Source organism: Chiloscyllium plagiosum, chromosome 1 (assembly GCF_004010195.1).
Source record: "Chiloscyllium plagiosum isolate BGI_BamShark_2017 chromosome 1, ASM401019v2, whole genome shotgun sequence".
NCBI classification, from domain to species: Eukaryota; Metazoa; Chordata; class Chondrichthyes; order Orectolobiformes; family Hemiscylliidae; genus Chiloscyllium; species Chiloscyllium plagiosum.
In genome coordinates this window covers 61,729,605-61,745,919 of record NC_057710.1, presented here as the reverse complement: position 1 = coordinate 61,745,919, position 16,315 = coordinate 61,729,605, and the positions used below count along the sequence as shown (strand labels likewise).

Sequence of the window (16,315 nt, the reverse complement as noted above, 5' to 3'; positions counted from 1 at the left end):
CATACCTCCCCCTCTTTTACCCCCACCTCTGTCCCTACTAAAACATTTAAATCCTGGAACCTGCAACAGCCAATCCTGTCCCTGTTCTAGCCATGTCTCCGTAATAGCCACAACATCGAAGTCCCAGGTACCAACCCACGCTGCAAGTTCACCTACCTTATTTCGTATACTTCTTGCATTGAAGTATACACACTTCAAGCCACTTTCCTGTTTACAGGCACCCTCCTTGGAAATTGATGCCATGTTCCTAACCTCCCTACACTCCAGGCCCTGCACCCTGAAGCTACAATCTGGGTTCCCATGCCCCTGCAGAGTTAGTTTAAACTTGCTGAGCTTTGCCAGCAATTTCTGTTTTAGCTGCTTATGCCAAATGGTGTTGAACTCCTCCATACTCCTTGATAATGATAGCAGACTTTCAGGCAACTTTTTCCACACACCAAGAACTTTTGTGCATGTCATTACATTTCTTCTATACATTTCTTTTGAAGTCCTCAGCTGAGTTCCTTGTAAAAGAAATCGCGCCTGACCATACCTGCTGGGAAACTGGCACCAATTCTAACTGTAGGACACTTATGCCTCGTGAATCAATATGCACAGATCCCATCTCTGTCCTAAAGTTTGTGTGCTAGTATTTGCAAGTTTGAGACTGAATAAATATGTTGTTCCCTCAATGTTGTGTTGTACCTATTGCACTTTATGCTCCTGCAAGAGTAAATCACCAGATGGCAGTTCTTGGATCTTGGAAAGAAAAGAGGTACAAGTGTAAAGAAAGTAAGAGGTACATGCTTACACTATCTACAACTTGACAATTAGAAAAGATTCTGGAATGACAGGGTTGTAAGATGTGAATGGGTGGCTGAGGCAAAGCCATGCCATCACCTTCCATGGTTCAGCCTCACCCCTGGCCATGACCAGTGAATGCCAGCATCATCTCCTTCAGGAGTACTATTATACGTGGTTATGCCTGTGCCATCACCAGTTAGGGGTTTCTGTCGATTCAAGAATTATGTGCAAGGAAGTGAGTCAGTTTGCGTAGGATCCTTTTGAACTACATCTACATCTTTGGAGACAGATTTCGCACATTGGTTGTTATTGTCTAGAACTCTCCAGTCTATTTATATCCTGCTCACTATCTGCAGCTTCCTCAATCTTTGTGTCAGCTGCAAATTTATTAATTAATCTACCTTTATTCTTCCTCAAATCATTTATATATATTACGAACAACAAGCATTCCAGCACTAATCCCTGCAGAACACCACTGGTTAAAGATCTCCAGTCAGAAAAACACCGTTCTACCACTACTCTGTCTTCTATGACCAAACCAGTTCTGTACTCATCTTACAAGCTCACTGTGGATCCCATGTGATTTCTCCTGTGTCAATCTGCCATGACAGACCTCTGGGACTGAAGTTACAAATATTTTGTACCAGGTCCCAGCAATTTCCTCCCTCACTTTCATCAGGTCCATTCAACTTAATGACCTTAATGCATTTCAAAACACCAAATACCTCTTCTTTTTAACATCAACATGCCCTAGAATATCAATATACCTCTTTTTAGTTTCACCATCCATCAAGTCCTCTTCTTTGTGAATACTAATGCAAAATATTCATTAAGGACCTCACCCACTTCCTCTGGTCCCATGCATAAATTCCCTTTGTCTTTCAGCAGACTCACTCTTTCCCTAGCTACTCTCTTGTACCTTATATATGTATTAAATGTCTTGGTATTTTCATTAATCCTGTTTTCATGACGCCTTTTAGCCTTCTTAACTACTTGTTTAATTTCTTTCCTACTTTATATTCTTTGAGGGCTCGGTCTGTCTTCAGTTTCCTAAAACCATATTTGTGTGTTTTTTTTAACTAAACTCTCAATTTCTCTTGTTACCCAAGGTTCCAGAATCTTGTCATTCTTGTCCTTCATTGTCCTGCTGGTCCTCAACTCCAATTAACTGGCCTTGAAAAGATTCTGATATGCCATTTGTGAATTTACCCTCAAATAAGTTGTTCCCAAACTACATTCCCCAGTTCCTGCCTTATATTATGGTTGCTAGCCTTCACCCAGTTCCGTACCTTCACCCAAGGCCTACTCTTTTCCTTATCCATAAGTAATTTAAAACTGAGGGAATTATGGTCACTGTCCCTGAAATGCTCGCCCACATAAAGGATTCATACTTAGAGGTTAACGCCTGTATTAAAATTACATTGCTTTTTGAAAAAAAAAACAAAATTACTCTGGATTTATAATGCAAACAGTAAATTCTAGACTTGAACTTGTTACTGGGTTGAAATACATACTTGCAACATTATACAATGCAATGCTGGTCTTTATCACAGACTTCAATCTTAAGTGCTCTATGTAGTTAGAGCATCTGCCTAAAACAGATTGAGCAGATACTGTTTTTTTTTGTTTCAAAGGTTTTTAAAGATCATAATCCAACAAACTAAACAAAAGAAGGGTAAAATACTGTGTATGCTAGAAACTGAAGCAATAAGTCATAATACTGGAGAGCCTCAGCAGTTCTGGAAGCAGCTGTGGAAAAAGAAATGATTGCCATTGAATCCTATATGAAGCTTTCTCAGACCTGAGGAAGAGTTATATCAGACTCAATCTTGTCTCTGTTGCTCTCTCCACAGATGCTGCCAAAGCCCGCTGAGTTTCTCCAACATTTTCTCTTTTTGTTTGAAATTAAATAAAGCCAATTACAGAAGAATAACACATAACATAATTGCAATATTCACCTGTCGTGCAGTTTAGTAATCTCGAGTTGTGGGGAAATACTGTTGATGGGAATCTCAACTGCAGTTTCATCAACTTTTTCAGAAGCTTGGCGATGCTCAACTTGCTTGTGTTCATTGAAATGTTTCTGTTGTCCATCATCTTCACTGTACCATTCCTGGGTATCTTGTCTTAGACTTCCTGAGCTGTGATGAGAATGATATGACTCTTGATCTCGCTTGTCATCCATTCCAGACCCATGGATGCTCTCATTGTCATGATCAAATTCACTCAGCTGAGAACTGCCTTGGCTGAGGTTTCCTGATGAGCCATATCTACTACTTCCTGCAGGGCTGTGGAACATGAAGAGAAACTTCAGCAACTAATTCAGAGCAATTGCAGCAAAGCTTGTACGCATATTGCATAACAGATACCGCAAATATGGAACTTAAACTGCTATTGAAATCAGGGACAATTTTTACTTAATGCTCATTTTTAAAAAAAATTACACATTCATGAGACAGGATTACTAATTCCACAGTAGGAAAGAATGGAACTTTTAATTTATTTCTATGTAAGCCCTCACTCCACTGGAAAAATATATTTTTGTGCACATTAGTGCTGGTTCAAACATAGCAATTAATTAACTGAAAGTTTATGTTGCTTAATTATATTGGGAGTTCATCAATATCATACTGCTGTTATGCATATACATGATACTTAATGTACTAGTTCTTAGCTATCAGTTTCTTTAACAGGACATTTCACTAAGTAATTATAATGGCATATGCCAAGAAGCAGTAGCAACACACAGTACCAGAAGCAGCAGTTGCTACTACACTGAGCAGACTAAAGACAAAACTGCCACATAGTCAACTTCACATGAAGCAAATTAAAGCTGAGAACGTCCACAAAACACTTAGATTATACAAGATATTTCACATAAAATTTAGATTTTCTCAACAAAAGTTGTTATGGTATTAAATGACAATTAAAACAAAGACCTCTAACTGAAAATAAATAGGTCAAGTACATACTTTATATACAATAACATTATGTTGTAATAGGCAATTTACAAGTGATAACACTCAGAGCTCCAACATTCAAAAAGGTCATAAACATGGATGGACCCATCACTACTCCCGACTTTGGAAGTCACAATAATTCAAAATCGTCATGCAATCAAGCCTATATATTGATGTTAAGTACTATGCATTAAATATACTAGGGAATATTCAGTTATGCAGTTCTAAGTCATAGTGCTTCCTTGGATGCATGTTAATTCAAAATACATCATGTATCATTTATTTGTGTTGATTATACTCAAACAAGTGTAATTTTAATTCATAAATTTTAAGCAACTAAACACCTGACCCAGCTATATGCCAAATAAAAATAATTTCTCTGTAGACTTCTCCTATTTCTTCCATTACTTCTAGCTTGTTGCATTCTGTTATGATGCCCTCTCTCCCCTGCCACCATCCCACCACCTGAGATTGCCTGTCATTTCAAGTGTGGCAGGAGATATACCATTGTGGTGCCATTCTCACATTCCGATCACTTATTCTGAACTATCAGCATCTTTTCTCCACCAACACCCTACATTCATTACTCCCACTTACCCCCTCCAAAGCTAAACAATAAAGGCTTTATACTCCACACCTCATTTCAGCTCTGATGAAGAGTCATCTAAATGTCAGCTTGTTCTCTCTCCATGGATGCTGTCTGACACTGTGATCTGCATTTGTTTCTCACAGATTCCAGCACCTGCAGTAATTTGCTCCCCCCCAAAATATGTCAAGGCAATAGCCTAGACCCTAAATTTTTATCTTATTTAAATACACGTGTAAAGCACTGTAAGGCCGACATTCCAGCATCACTGTGGCAACACCTCTTTGCAAGAGAGGCAGCACAGAACAAATCTCTCGTAAAAGTACAGTTCCGTCACACAAACAGCACAATGTTAGGGGCTATTCCTGGCTTACAGTGTTTGAAGTGGTATGCAGCTGAATTTTAAATGTGCAGCTTGTGGCGTGAATACCGGAAGGTTGTTGCAGTGTTTTCTAAAAACAGCAATGCACAGCGAACAATCCTTTGTATGGGAACATTTAACACCATGTATTCCAACTGACAGCTTGCACAGTCAACAGCACTTGATCAAATCCTTCCAATAAGCATGAAATCAGTTAACAGGCTGTTTGTTTCACTTTAGAATTTTGTTTTACTTTCAATTCATATGCCGTATTTTTGATTGCGGTTTCTTAGATAACAAACTAATTTATTTGTTCTCATTCTGTCATAATTTTTTTTTAAATGTACTGTTTCCATAAACTGAAACAGATGTGCATTCTTAAAATGATGGATAAATGTATATCGCCGTGTGTAGTGGATGTCTGTGGTGGAAACTTGTTCGTAGAATCTGCAAGAGCTTGTAAGAGCTCAGCAAGATGCAATTTCTTGATTCTTTTACTTCAGCTGACAGCCCATTGTAAGTACAAGCTCAGCAGGTCTGGCAGCATCTGTGCATAGAAATCACAGAAGGGTCACTATACCCAAAACATTAACTCTGATTTCTCTCCACAAAAGCTACTCAACTGTTGAACTTTTCTAGCAATTTGTTTTTGTTTTCAATTTACAGCATCTGCAGTTCTTCGGTTTATAACCAATTGTAAATGATGGCCTGAAAATTATGGGACATAAAGGGTTGGAGCCCTGAGTGTAAAATTAATTGTTTCAATATAAAAGGTTGGGTTAAAAAAAATAAAACTACAAGTCTACTTCAAGACATATACTTTACTAATACATAGCTAATGCATCATAAATGATTCACCTTTTGGTGCCATTTATCATGCTCAAATTTAAACTGGCCTTTTCACATTCAAAAGGTCCAAACTGTGTGAGGTTTGCTCCTGTGATCCAATCACCACCGCTGGCAATGAACAGGCCGAAGGTGAGATAACCGTTTCATTCTCTGGTACCTTCGCCCAGTTAACAAAAAGTTGTTCCGGTGATTCCTCAGAAGGTACTACATCTTGACTATGTTGCAAAAAATCTACATTTTTATCTGTAAGCAATGATTGTTCTGTCCTCGTATTGGTTTGACTTTCACCTTCAATAATGTTATCTATAGCATTTGATGTTTGCTCTGACTGTCCTATTCTCACCTCATCAGTTAACATGCTACTCTGGCTTTTTTCAGCTACCTTATGAACTAATAAGTCAGATGTTAAAGTGTTGTTCATATGCATTTCTTCTCTTTTTAAAGGCTGTTTTGTGATTACAGAATTAAAATATTTGGCTGCATTCTCTTTTTGACTCGAGGTATCTCCCAGTTTTCCAAATAAATTACTTTGCCTATTCGCCTCACTTTTCACCATTTGATCAGCATCCCCTTCAAAAAAGGTCTTGGAAAACTTCTTGAAACTGGATAAAAACCCAGTGTTCCTGAATGAACCAATTTTAGAAGATTGTTGCTGCGAAAACAATGAAGTAAAGGAGTTGCCAAATTCTCCAGAAGAAAGAAATTTAAATTTAAGTGGTTTGACATCAGGAATTTCAGGACCTGACTTGGGAATCTCACAATCAATCTTTTGCAAAGCTGGTGAACTACCTGAATATAGCCTATCATAAGAATTGACATTGGTCCATATATCAGCTGCATCTTTATCTTTAACCGTAATACTGGTGACTGCATCATCCATTTCAATACAAATATTTTCCATGGGTGAAACCCCAAATCTTGTGGCATCCCCAGTTGGCAACTCTTCCTTTTCAGGTCCATATGAAGTTCGCATATTTTCACTAATTTGAAGAATTTCTGGAGGTTTTGGCTCAAATGTGCAATCACATTTTATTTCAGTTACTGCTTCATTATTATTATCTGCTTCTTGGCCATAAGTATTCTCATGTACCAATTGTTTGTTTTCAGAACAGCACTTATATTCTTGTTCCAGTAAGCATGAACTAACGTTATTACAATGAACAATATCCATATTACATTCAGAAACATCAGACAGTTTTTCAGAATTCCTTAAAGTTCCAAAGAACTTTCCTTCCTTAACTTCACCGACTTCTTCATGCAACAAAGTAGCTTCTGAATTAGCAGCTGGTTTTGTTTTTTCGGGAAGGAATTTGAAAGTGTTGAGTAGATCACTTTTAGTAGATGGACTCTGGCTACCTTGTGACAAATTTAAAACTGAGCTTTTCTGCTGAATGCCAGATTCTGAGTTTAAATTTGTAAACACTGACTGGAATGATGAAAATGAACTATTTGAGTTTTTATTAGAGTCACTAGCAGAAAACAACTTCAACTTTGTCATAAAACCAGAAAACATTTCTACTGACGAGTCTACCAAAGACTTTTCACAAGTAGGCAGCTTCAAGTTTTCATTAGAATTTTCTGGTCCAAGAATTGCACAGGATGTTAGAGGCTCTTGTTCTTCATTTGCCAGCTTCAAAAAATCATTTGTTTGAGAACTATGCAACTCCCAATTCATTTCTTTTTCTGTACCAATCTTGCTTGAATTATTTTTCATCTCAGGACACACATCATCAGATGTATTTTTATATGATGTTTCAACCACATCAACTGAATTGTTTATCAGATCAGTTTGTAGTCCACTGTCATCTAAAGTATTAGCATACACATTCTCATCCCCAGTACAATTATCAGTGTCAACATAATTTGGATTAGGATTCTCAACAAAATTAGAGTTGGATATGGTGGCACAATCTCCTGTTCCTACAGTTTGAGCATCATAAACATTAGAATGACATGTTATATCAAATGTATTCTTATTTCCATTTTGATTTGAAAACAAGTCCATGGTAACATTGTTTCCATCATGAATACCATTGCTGACTATAAGTTCCTTGTTTTCATCATTTATTTCTGAGCTTTCAAAGAATGATATATTGTTATAATTATGATTACCAACAGTATTGTTTTGCTGCTCAACTGATGCCATAATGTCTAAATGTACCATTTCTGTGGCATCACCTATATGGCTAGGAGTTATTTTTTCATCCTGGTTTATATGTCTTTCAATTTGCCCCATAAAACTTGGTTTAAAAGGTTCTGGTTTTGTTTTTTTCTCATCAATGAATGCCATATCAAAGAAACTAAAAACAGAGCTGTTTCTGTTACTTCTCTCAACTAAGGGAGTCGATGAAAAAAAACTTGGTAATTTGAAGAATCCTTCTGAATTGCCGGCTTCTTTGGCAGTAGGTGAGAATGAATCACTATTCAGGTCTTGGGTAGGATTCAATGTTTGATCTGCTGTACTGAAGAAAGAAAATATACTTTTATTTGTTCTTTGTTGTTTCGAGCTTGAAATGCTTGGAAGTTTCCAATCATTTCCTCCAAAGGATAAATTAAAGAAACTTGATTTGGATTTTTGTTCTACTTTTTCTGCATCGACTAACGAAGGAAGTATATGGCACTTATTTTGATTCTGGTCGGATTTTTGCAACCTTGTCATAAATTGAGAACTGTTTTCTTCCAAACCAACTTTGTTATTCAAGCCTGTAATAGCAGACTGATTCGCAACATTTGGGAGTTCTTTAATATCAAAAAGCTCTGCCTTCATAACATGCTGTCCAGATTTCACATCAGTAACAGAGACAGGTTCAGTACAAAGTACAGGAGATTCACTGATCAATGATCTATCATTATTTGGACTGATTTCATTGCCCAGTATCAGACAAGGTGGAATTTTTTTAAATTCTGTCCCACTAGCAGCATTTTTTACATGTACAGATTGATTAGTATCACAATGTGATGGTTTTAGTTTTAGTTTCGTTTTATCAGATTCATCATCAACATTCCATTTCATTAGTGTGTGCTGCTTTTGCAAGCCTCGATGCCTTGGACGTAATGTCTCATGCTTAGAGAAATCCAAGTGAATGCTTTCCTCTTTCTTGCAGAATTTATTTTGCATGCTGCTCTCATCTAAAATTAAAGTTTTCTTTTCATTTTGACCTGAGCTTAAAATGTTTGGCTGTTGAACTGGATCTGCATCCCTTTTAAAGAAGCCTTCAACTGACCCTATAAGAGATGAAATGCCTGAAAGATGCCTTTCAGTAGTACTACTTGAATCCTCCTTGATTGTTTTTGTTTTATCCTCAGTTCCTCTTGAGAAATTCAACCATGATGATGCATGCTCTTTGTTTGATTTGACTGTTTGAAAAAAACCAAAATTATTTTGAGTTTCCTCATCACTTTTGACTCGAGATTGACTTTCTGAAAGGTTAAACGTTTTCAAAGGGTTTTTAAAGAATGATCCCTGCTCAGTCATGGAGGAGGTTTCAGGAACAACTTGGTGTGACTGAGATTGTATCACAGTTGGTGCTACTTTGATTTGAAGTGATGCACTAGCTACATTCTGGTTTTTCTGGCAGATTCTCTTAGAAACTGGTTGAAAACATGCCATGGTTGGGTCTGTACATAAGTCACGGTGTTCATCATATGACAACTGATCATATTTGGGCACTAACTTGGACAAATTTTGATTTGTTCGATTGTATTTTTCACAAACAGAGATTGGCCGCTCTTCATTTAGCCTTGCATGTATTTCACAGTTATTGGAAATAGGTTTTAACCTTCTTAGCTGATGTGAAAATACATTATTTGGTGTATGATCATTTTGAACGACTGTAGGATGTACATTTACAGTGTTTTGCTGTTCTTTATTTGCAACACTCAGTAGAGTAGTTTTATTAGAGTAGTCAAATGACTTCATTGCCAGGTAATCAGATCTTTCATTTGCTAAAACAGAGTTACAATTGTCAGAATTTTCCATGGCTTGTTTCCCAACTAAACTACCCAATGCAGAGAAAAAATGTGTGATTTTTCTAATAGGTTGTTTGTGATCTTCAGATAGTTCCTTGAGTTTAGAAATATTTTGTTCAGAAAATGAAGTATCTGCTAATTTAACAGAAGAATGAATTTGACTTAATATGCCTGTTGAGATAGGGTGTGACAAGAATTTAGACTGTGATTTTGTAAACGCACAATCACTTGCTAACCCTGCATCAATTACAGATTTCTTATGTATTAAATGATCACTTTGGTTTACCCTAAGATCAAAAGCAGTAGCCTGAAGTTCATTATTGAAATGAACTGGTTGATGTTCAGACATGAAATCCAACTTAAGTTTTTTCAATCTGCCTGTTGAGTGCTTTGATGTAAAGTCTAGCGGTTCTTCTTTGTCCCATTCTATCGGCTGCTTAAATACTTGTGAAAAATTACCCATGTGCTTACTGATTAACTGTTGATTTTCCTCAAGAACAACAGAAAGGTCAAGAGGTTCATCAGTTTCTGATTCAATTTGTTGTCCTCCTTGATACCAAAATAAGTTTAAATCCCATGAAATTGGCATTTCAAAACCACATTCAGAAATCATGTTTTCATCAAATTCCACATCAGAATCACCATTCAAATGTTGATTTAGTTTCCATTCATCTTGCTCTTCATCTGTCTCTGGTATCCACAAGTATACATATTGGCCACTGCCATCAGTAAGCAGGGAATATATATATTGATCATCACTATAAAGGTAGTATCCATATTCAGCATCTTCTGAAGGATACCATATTCCATGTTCAAGTAAGGTTACCCAGTCTTCATATTCTTGATAATTATTGATGTAAAATGTGTTTTCTTTCTTATTAAATTCTTGATGATCTGTAAACAACCAAGTAACTGCACTGCCAGTTGAGCTTAAATCCATTGGCATTTCCACAAATAAATTCCTTTTATCGGTTTCTACTGAATTCCAATAAGTCTCCAAATTTCTGCTCATCCATTCCTCATCGTTTTGGGCAATATCAAGACATGAAAATGGTACATTGAAATCACCTGATTTTATGCCAAGATTTAAGTATTCAAGTTCTAAATTACTTTCAATCTGATCTGTAAGTAAATAGCTCCATTCTTCAACGTTCGCATCTTTCTCACATATTGCTAAATTTTTTACATTACAGTCTTCACCTGTCCCATGATTCCAATCTCTATATTGAATCAGGAAATCCTTCTGATTTGCAGCAAACTCATCTAACCAGTTCGTACTAGCATCATGTGAGTAAATCTCAGACAAATCATTAGCTTTTAAATTCCATTCAGGATTAAAATTGCTTGAATCGTTGCAACGTTTAAATGAATGTGACAATTCTGTTGAACTTCCATCATTTGTTCGTGATAAATCGCATACAAGACTGTCACCATATGAATCATTCCAGGGAACCTCATACTCCAGTTCTGTAGTTATATCTTGCTTCAATTCCTGCAAGCCTTGGTTAACACATTCATTGCATTTTTCTACAGATTGAGCCTGGCAAATATTCTGTACTTCAGGGAAGCCATTTTTATTCATTTTTTGTTGTTGTTGACTCTTACATTTATCATCAGTACTCTCTGAAGTGAAGAAATGTTGTTTGAAAGGCCAAAATGATTGTGTCTGTTTACCACAGTTCTCCTTAGATTTTGATTTTGTGTCTTCTTTTTTATTTTCCTCTGATTTAGCAGAAAACTGTTCAGATAAATTGAAAGATGGTTTTTCAACAGTCTGCCTTCCTACTATATTGACAATATTTGTGAAGAGAGAATGTACCTTATCAGTCTCACCCTGGTTATCACCTCCTCCTTTACCAGATCCAGCTTTATTCATAAATTTTAAAGAACCTAAAGGGCTTTCTGGTTTTGAACTTGTGCTCTCTTGCTTCTTTGTTGACCAGTTAAAGAAGCCTGAGAAAAAACCTGACTGATTTGTGTCATCTACTACTTTTCCAGCTGCTTGGCTTGGTTTTACAAACCTAGTTTCATCTTTAACCAATATGTCAGTTTGATCAAACAAATTTAATGACATATTCAAAGAAGAAGTGTCTTTAATATTTTCTTCTTGTTCTCCTTTTTTGATTGTTTTATACAAATAGTCTTTGCTACTAACTTCCTGCTTTCTTGTGAATAAATTTTCATTTGAAGTACACTTTGGTAAGTCTGAAAAATATCCATGCACATGATGGTTTAGTTTCTCTGTTTCAGGTGTATTGTGATCACTTGATGTCACATGCTCATGGTCCAAAGTAAATTTAGTTGCTGCATCTGAAACTGTTCCTTGTTTATTTAGATCAATTTGTTCAGATTTTGTTCTGACAATGTTGGCTGCACTATCTTTTTCATTCAATTCAGACTCGGCTGTAATTACGTTTTTGCTTGAGGAAAACTTAAACAAGCCTGAAAAGAATCCATGCTGGTTACTGTTCTGTTTCTCTTCTTCAACAGCATCAGTCCTGAGCACTGAATTTGATGGAAATTTTAAAATATCTGAGAATAAACCTTGCTTGGTCTCTTTGTCATCAGATGTTCTATTTTTATCAGATTTCAATTTATCATTTATTCCTTGTTTCGGTATAGATTGCTTTTCATTCTTAGGAAACTTCATGGAAAAAAGTATTCCCTCAGGTTTTGCTTCTTTTTGAATTTCAGAAGAAAAGAAGGGCAGTTTTAACTTTCCAATAAGCGAACAAGTATGATCTTCTTTCATTCTCTCGTTCTCATCCTCCGTAATTTTGTAAGAAGAAAATCTGGAGTTAGTTCCAGAAGAGATCGGTGTTTCGTGGTCCAATGAAGAAGAGAAAACCTGACTTATTGACTTTTTAAGCGGGTTAAAAAATCCCAAGTTAATTCCATAATTGTTTGTTGGGTCAGATTTCAAATGAGATTTCTGAGAATTGTTTGCTTCTTTCTCTATTTCATTATCTTGAACATTATGTGGCCTCAGAATTTCAGGGACATGATCATCTTTATTTTCCTGAATGGAGTGCATTGATGGCCATATTGTTTCTGATGTATTATCCAATTCAGAGACACAAGCTGCAAATTTATTTGATGTAACCCAATCCTGCTGTTTGTCAACAATAGTTAAACAACTATTCTGCTGGTGGCAAGTGCAATCAAAACTATTTTGTGTATTGTCAATTTCAGGGCAGAAACATTTTTGTGCAGCACCTTTCTCTTCATCATTTGAGATTTTATTTTTATCAGAAATATCATTTCTGTTCTCAGGATCAGAAGTTTGATATTTTTTATCCTGCCCCTTGTTCTGAAAATCACTCGATAAATCATTTTCTGCAAAGAAATTTAAAGCATTTTCTTTTTCCAGCAATGAGTCAATAACATTGTTTTCTGATGATAATGATTCAGTTGTCATTGAAGTATTTTGATCTTGTTGATTGTGTGATACAATTGAAAGTATAGCTTTGTCCTCTGATGCATTAAATATAACAGGACAAACAGACTCTTTATTGGAAGGTTGCAAAGGAAATTTGGGTAGCAAGCTTCTTTCTAATTCATCTTCCAAAGGATTTTGCATCAGTGAAATATTGGTTATAGGGTTTTTGTCTATACTTCCTGAAATAACATATACTGCTTTTTCCACAGATGACTGGTGATTTTTACTCATTGCAACCTTTTCACCTATTGAGCTGAACAGAGACTGTATTGTATTTCTCACTCCTGTTAAATCTGATGTTGAGTCCAGTTTTTGATTGCTATTCTGAGAACTACTTCGAATAGCAGACTGATTCATCCATTTCTTTTCTTCTTGCCCTTGTGCATGACCAGAGCCAGCTTTACTTTCACCAATATCTACACAGATATTCTTTTCTTCTTCTTGAGACTTCTTGCTAGTTTTGTTCTGGGCTTTTGGAAGTGACCCAAATTTGCTAATTTCTTCTTCTTTCTCTGCTAAATATTCAGACACAGATGCTACTAGGCATTGCAGTTCATCCATTGCATCAACAAAATGTTCATTCATTTCCTCACTGCATGATGTATGTGGCTTCCTTCTTATTTCAATGAATCTTTCATTAACTTTGTCATCATGGCTGAGTTTTAGTCGATATTTGCTCTGGAAGACATGTGGAACAGATATACTATTTTTACTGTAGTTAACAAAATTGTTGTCACTTTTCAGCCATGACTGTCCATGTAACAAAGCCTCTTGCTCGTCATCGGATGCAAGTGAGCAGCAAAGGTCATCAGAATCACTGCTGTCATACACACCACAAATTTGAGGTAACTTGCTTTTTTCCAAGATTTGCTGATTATATATATCTTCCAGATATTCTTCTACATCTATTACATCTTCAGGGTCATTGCTGAATGTCTCATTCTCTCCCCATGAGCTCCTTTTCACCACTGATTGCCTTTTATACTGCACATCTGTGTCATTGCTACAAAGCAAAGGGTCACTGCAATACCAGTTCAAATTTATAGATTTTATGCCAGAAAGGTCATGAGTAATTCCTTCATCAGTGGTATAATTACAAAACCTATTTGAATAGTTTTGCCTTTCCATATCACTATCTTCCAAACTACTGTGCCTGCATTTCATTTTTCTCCTCCTATCTATTGTGTTATATTCATTTGGATAACTAGTATATGGCAAATTTGATTCTCCATTGAGAAGTTGATTTTGCCTTAATATTGTTTGATATGCGTGATCTGTATTTTGTCTGCATTTAGAGGTTTGTCTCACTACATGATTCTTGTTTGGGGTTTCTTCTTGCCAGATTTTCTGTCTTTCTATGAACATTGTATCAGAGAGTTGGTGGCCTGATTTCTCATATTTACTTTCCCACTGTTCTTCTCCAACACCAGAATCCACTGGTATGATCCTGACTTTTCCTTTTGCTGGTAAGGAGTTCCAGCTTGTTAAGGTACAAGGCATGCATAAATGGATAGCAGAAAGTTTTGGAAACAAATAGTTGGGGATAGGATAAAACAAAAAGAGAATCAAATTGAAAAAGATTAAGTCAATGGAATATAAAAATAAGATAAATCATAAAATAAACGAGTTAAAACTTAAATTCTATTTGCTCATATTCATAAATGTAGTTGTACCAGTTTTATTTTATCCTTATATAATACATTTTACATAGTTTTATCCCAAACACTGACATAACACATATGGAAACATTAAAACATGCAAACAGTTGTGCCAACGCCTTCTTCATTGCACCACACCACATGGTAAACATGGCAACATCAATGCTGTAAACGAGAACAGAACCCACCTATCCGACAGGTCTAGGGAATGCCTACTTTCGAGGGAGTATTGGCGGCTGGTTAGCTGACTAGACTCAGATGCAGACTCTAGATCACTACGGCCATTTGTAGCAGAATCTATGCTATCATATCGTCTGGTGAGGAAAATGAATGACAGAATGGGAAACAGGAGGACACATAATTATTTACTGTGCACTGCAGAATATTCCAGTCCCCATATTGGTTAATATTTATATCAACTGCATTCAAATTAAACAAAAGCACCAATGGTGTTGCTACTTTTTATTAAATGCTGTTCATATCAAGAGTATATTACCTTGGGTGATAGTTTTTTAAACTTTGCATTTTAATTACTTACACTAAGCATTCATAAAAAAAACTTGTTCCCTGTTAATAAATAATGATAACGGGACAAATTAATTGAAAGAGAGGCAAAACATTGCCGTTATAAGAAACACCAGAAATTAATTTACTTTAAAATTATGCTGAGAAATTCCTGAGGTGGTGTATAAATACCTCTGTCACTTTGTCGTTCCTTCAGATAATTTAATTTTCATGCATTATCTTAAAGTTGTCAACATTCCAGAGTAATACTGCTCATGCATAAAGGAAGTACTTTGCCATCCAAACACAACTAAATCTCACATCAATCAACAAATAGCTTTCTCTAACATATATCACACACTGGTTAAAAACAAGAACTGATGTACTTGTACTCAAAACACGATTCATATTGGCTGGTTTCTGAAACCAAACGTCATTATATTTTTAAGATAAATATATTAGTGCTGTCCCAGAGTTAGAACTTGAAGTGAATTTGGTATACACTGTTACTTTCATGTTCAACTGCTGATCAGAGAAGTAGCCAGAACAGACATAAAAACATTAAAACATGAAAGAATTTAAAAGGAGTAAAATACTTTTTTTTCAAAGCTGATACTTTGAGACCAAAATAGTAACATTTTATTCAAATTACAGTAAAAGAATAACTTTTCCCTTAATTTAAAAAAAAAGTCAAATCTTGGGTCCCTTCAAACATTCAATACTTAAGTACAAATCCAAGAAATTAATTAAACTTAAGAAATAGGAGCAGGAATAAGGCAATTCAACCCCTCAAGCACGATTCGATAAGATCTTGGCTGATCTGCCCCAGGCCTCAATTGTTCTTTCATGCTCGCTCTTTATAGCCCACAACTTTTCCATTTAAAAAAAAATTAGCTAAATCCTCTTTAAATAATTTCAGTGATCGAGCCTCCATAACTCAATGGAGTAGAGTATTCTGACATTCACTACAGTCAGAGAAGAAATTTCTCTGCATCTGAATGTTAACTGAATGTCCCCTTATTCTTAATTCTGGATATTAGTGGTGCTGGAAGAGCACAGCAGTTCAGTCGGCATCCGAGTAGTAAAATCGACATTTCGGGCAAAAGCCCTTCATCGGGAATAAGGGCAGAGAGCCTGAAGGGTGGAGAGATAAGCTAGAGGAGGGTGGGGGTGGGGAGAGAGTGGCATAGAGTACAATAGGTCAGT

At 36.1% G+C, this 16,315-nt stretch overlaps 1 protein-coding gene across 8 annotated transcripts in view; it reads right to left on the bottom strand.

Moving 5' to 3' along the window:
- Positions 1-16,315, bottom strand: part of LOC122548946 (protein unc-13 homolog B-like) — a 643,343-nt gene that overhangs the window by 217,919 nt on the left and 409,109 nt on the right. For all 8 annotated transcript variants that reach the window (XM_043687965.1, XM_043687956.1, XM_043687983.1 and 5 more), the window contains 2 exons: positions 14,794-14,919; positions 2,742-3,071 (listed from right to left, as the gene is read on the bottom strand). In XM_043687965.1, coding sequence (XP_043543900.1) covers positions 2,742-3,071; positions 14,794-14,919 — 456 coding nt within the window. The remainder of the gene's footprint in view (positions 1-2,741; positions 3,072-14,793; positions 14,920-16,315) is intronic.